Consider the following 4,711-nt stretch of genomic DNA (forward strand, 5'->3'; position numbering starts at 1 on the left):
TTAGCCTAAGCCAACACCTATGAACAAAACCCAGAACATACACGAACAAGAACTGCCCCCTGTCCTCCGGCTGCAAAGGAGGAGCAGCATGGCCTCAGGCATGGCCATCACCTTAGCCCTTGCCATCTTTGCCTTGGGTGTCAATGCACAGAGCCCGATACCCATTTCCAGGTGAGTCCATAGCTTGTCTGTTTATCTCTGGAATTCTACTGTGGAATCTGCTATCCAGGGCTTAACAGCAAAGTAGGGACAATAAAGGTTAAGCTAAACAGTGACCTATACAACACCCAGGATTTCAACTTTCTAAACAAGCGTATTCATGCTTCTGGGTGTTTGTGCTAAAGGAGGGACTGAAATGTTAATGCTAAGATATTTCGTTTAAACATTTAGGATCAGAGGGAAAAAGAAACGGTTGTCTCCAGTTTCTGATAAATCAGTGCTGATCAGTGTCTATGGGCTGAGAAATTCACAATGAGGAAAGTTAATCTTTGTGTCCTTTATCTCAAAACCTAATAACTTTTAACTGTTGGCTGCATGGCCCTTTGGCCCCCACATTAAGCAAAGGTTAACGATTTGTCTTGTCTTCTCTTCTGTGACATCCCATTCTGTGGTCCACATTTTGGGTCCTGGGTCTGAGGGTCTATTTGCTCTACCCAAGAATTGCCATGGTACAGCTTCGATGGCTCTGCTTCCAGCATAGCCTCTTTATTTCCTTCTTATCCAATGCTTCTTGGGTTTGCAAAATCCATAAGGCATAAGGGTGTCCCAAAGGTTGCATGTGCTGGAAACTCAGTCCCCTGGTGTGGCAGCAGAAAGAGGTGGTGGAACTCTTAAGGGGTAGAAGGTCTCAGGATTCCACAGTCGTAAATGGACTATCTCTGAGGAATGGGCCAAGCCTAGCAGGAGTGGCTCCTAGCAGATCTGTCTGGCTAGGTTCTTCCTCCAACCCATGTCTCCTTCTGAATACAGGAACTTCCCATTTTGCTTCTAGTGACCATGTTAGGACACAACCACAGGAATCCTCTCGCGATGCCTGTTTGCAATTTGTAGTCATGAGAATTGTGAGACGAGTAAAACTCTCTCCTGTACGCATCACCCACATCAGGCATTCTGTGTCAGCAACAGAAAGAGTGTGACGCCATGCCAAATACACCCAGCCCATAAGTCAACGGGACAGTAAAAGCCTCTTGCACATCACTGCACCCAGGAGTGCTAGAGATCACGGCTGCTTGAAGCTCTCCCTTCCTTCCATGTAAACATCGCAGAAGACACAAACCCGTGTAGTCCATTATAGCTTGTTCTCTGAGGACAGAACAGAAAAATTGCCCCAACACCAACACATGCCTGGACACTGTTCCTCCGTCTGCATTAATTGTGCCCTGTGTCCAGTTCAATTCCCCTAAGTTTAACCAAAGCCTATTTTGACTTAGCTAGCCACCTTTGTCTGCCTTCACCTTTGCGGAGGTAGAGGAGATTCGGCCTGGGCTCTCCCCACCAATGTGGGTTGCGGTTCACTTTCCAGGAGAGGACTCACAATGGAGATTCTGCTCATGTAGCTCTTGAATGACTGTTTAGCCAATGCTTTCCTCCCTTCTCCCTTCCTCCTTTGCGGACATTACCTAATCACTATCTCTCTGTTCAGAAAATAGTTTCACTTTCCCGGTATCTTAACTCAGACTGTATGTGTGCAAAGACAGTTACAGAAGGCAGCTTTGGCATTCTTGTAATTAACCTGACCCTCTCGTAGGGTCTTAAAACAATTAAACAGTTCAAATTTCTGGACCGATGCTCAAAACTGAAAGGTTGTGGGAAGATCGCAGTGGCTTTGATGTTCACACGTCCTGGATCTGGTCTTACCTATGGGGGCAAGAAAGAACCCTGGCTGGCCCCCAGATCCTGGCACTTGCAGTCTCCAGTTGTGCTGAGCATCCTGCATTCTCACAGACATGCCCTTCAGCCTGTGCCAGAACGGCCCTGCTCAGAACGCTCTGTGCTGTGCCCTTTAAGATGGAGGGTTCGGAGACTTCCTGAACTACATGAGGCCCTTTGCTTAAACAACAGCAGCAATATTTCAAATGATTTCCACGCATATATATTCTTCAGAAGTTCATAGCTCACATCAGGCTACCATTGTCTACCAGTATTGCAGGCTAAACCCCCGTTGACTAGTAGCGGTGCAGGCTGGCATGAATGGCTCAGAGTCTCTGTCCCTTAGTTCCCTGATCCATAAGACACTGATGGTGGTTGTTTCCTGTGGCTGCCATAGCAAAGTCCAAAAATGAATTATTTTAAACAAGTTATCTGTCTACCTAGCTGGAGGCTGGCGGTCTGACATCAAGATGTTGAGAAAGCCAAAATCACTCTGTCACTCTGAGGTCAAACACATTGGCACAGCAAGCATTTTACCTACAGAGTCATCCCCCACCCCCCACCCCACCCCCAGCCTCCAGATTTCTTCTTTTATATGGAAACCAGGAGTACTGGATTGGGGCCTACTCCCATGATCCCATCTTAACTCAGTCACCTCTACCCAGATCCTATTTACAAATAAGTTCACATTCTCGAGTTCCAACCAGGTCTTAGAACCTCAGCATATCGTCCATTTTTGTAAGGGAACACAGTTCAATCCATACACTTATGATGACAGACTTCATCTTGTAGTGTTCTCATGTGAATGTTATCACATATGTAACATTCTTCAAGCTTCAGCCTCAGGCATGTAGAAAAAAATCCAATAAGCATCAGGTATTTTTCATATATATATATATATATGTATATATATATATATACATATATGTATATATAATGATTTCACTGTTCATTTTGCTTTCAAATGATCCCTTATTCGGGAGGATTGGAGTTACAGTAGCTCTAGGGGATGCCACAGGGTTCCGTGGAACTTTGATAACAGTAAGCTGTAGGTATTTCTAACTCTCACCTCAAGGTGAGTTCCCAGGAGAATAGGTCCTGGGGAAATCACCATCTCAAATGTTCCTTTGGGTAGTAGAATGGAAAATTTTCACAACCAGTATGAAAAGGAAACAACGGCTCAGAGTATAGCTTCAGGAGCCAGGCTACCTGGAGAGTCCTGTCTCTAGCTCTTCACAGCTGTGCGCCCAAGGCTGATGCTATTTCCTCTAAACTCATAAAATCTTAACCGGTGCTTCTTATTACATGAGTCACCCACAGTGAAATCTCTGTCTCATACCTGCTGCTCCTGATGTGTAGCAGGTCCTTCGTAAAGGCTGTTGTATACCTACCGGATCATTGTGAATGCATAAAACAAGTGTTATAGACTCAGAGATATGCCTTAAAATGTTAACTCTGGGCATTTTATTATCTTTTTTATCTTCGTAAACTATGTGAGTTTAACATACAGTCCCAAATAGCTGAAATTTCCCCACAGCTAAAGATTCCTCATACAGCAAATGTCTTCCTGCTTGGACCAAGTCCACTGTTTTGAAAGTGAGCAGCCACAGTGGTTTTCTTTTCTTTCTTTCTTTTTCTTTCTTTTTTTTTTTCTTTTTTCTGGAAACTTCTCTTCCTGGAGGGAAGACAGGACCTTCCTTTAATGCATTTCTGGCCCAGAGTTTGGTCCCCCGTGGTGCTGGTGTGCATTACTTTGATCTGGGGAGCGCCTTCCCAGCTGAGATTGAAACGCTGGGAGATGGGCTATACTTGATAAGCACATTTCATCTGAGAGCCCAGCAAGCTCCTGGGGCAAACAGAGCTCTGCTCTGCCTAATAGCTCAGCAGGATGACAGGCAGGCGGTGAGAGTCCTGTACACAGGCAGCCCTTAAACTACAGGAGATTATCTGCTGAGTGAGTCAGAGGGGCTGTCCTGGTAGTGCTGGGCTCCCAGAGTGGAAGAAAGGCAGAGTTATTCGAGGTCACTGGTCTCCTGTCCTAATATTTATGCAGTGCGCATATTCAATAACACTCTGTTTGTATAACCTTTTCATCTCCCCCACTAATTCCTCAGAGTCCTGCTTTCACTGTGCACTTGGGTAGCCAGACACCTGACTGACAAAGTGAAGACTAAATAACCAGGGACCCGTACAATATTCAGCTTATTTTATTTTATTTTATTTTGGTGCCATTTGGCATCATGTCTCTTTGTAAGCTTGCTGTAGATCTAGGCAAGAATTATGTTGTCCAATTGACGCCCTATATAAAAAATAGTGTTCTTACTAGCTCTCTATGTCTCAAAGTGTCTAAAAATCTTGAGGCTATTCCATGCAGAAACCACTGGACAAGCTCAGCTTATTTCAAGGATGATTTGTGTTGAGGGTGGAAGCAAACAGAAGTGACAGGAGCGAACAGCACTAAACCAAGTGCAGTCGTTCCAACTGGTTGATTCTGAACCAGTAATAGTTTGACTTGGAATAAGCAGTGCCCTTCTCCATTTGTATTTCCTGCTTGTGAGTCATAATAAACGACATTTATTACTCAAACTCAACGTAAAATGCTTATGTGAAAATGAGCTTAGAAAAGAGGATAATAAAGCCTACCAGGGATACGCCGGTAAAGGCACTGGACGCCAAACCTGATGACCTCAGTTGGTTCACCAGGACCCACATGGCGAATTGATCCATTCCTATCTCCTGTACCAAGGTCAAATCTAAGTGGATTAAGGAACTCCACATAAAACCAGAGACACTGAAACTTATAGAGGAGAAAGTAGGGAAAAGCCTCGAAGATATGGGTACA

The 4,711-nt window shown here is 44.6% G+C and overlaps 1 protein-coding gene across 1 annotated transcript in view; it reads left to right on the forward strand.

Annotated features, from left to right (window-relative positions):
• The window catches only part of C9 (complement C9), a 51,146-nt gene continuing 46,435 nt past the window's right edge, over positions 1 to 4,711 (forward strand). Inside the window, exon 1 of the mRNA XM_021183552.2 lies at positions 1 to 171. Within this exon, the coding sequence (XP_021039211.1) occupies positions 20 to 171 (152 nt within the window). The 5' untranslated portion in view covers positions 1 to 19. The remainder of the gene's footprint in view (positions 172 to 4,711) is intronic.

The sequence above is a fragment of the Mus caroli genome, chromosome 15 (genome assembly GCF_900094665.2).
Source record: "Mus caroli chromosome 15, CAROLI_EIJ_v1.1, whole genome shotgun sequence".
Lineage (NCBI taxonomy): Eukaryota > Metazoa > Chordata > Mammalia > Rodentia > Muridae > Mus > Mus caroli.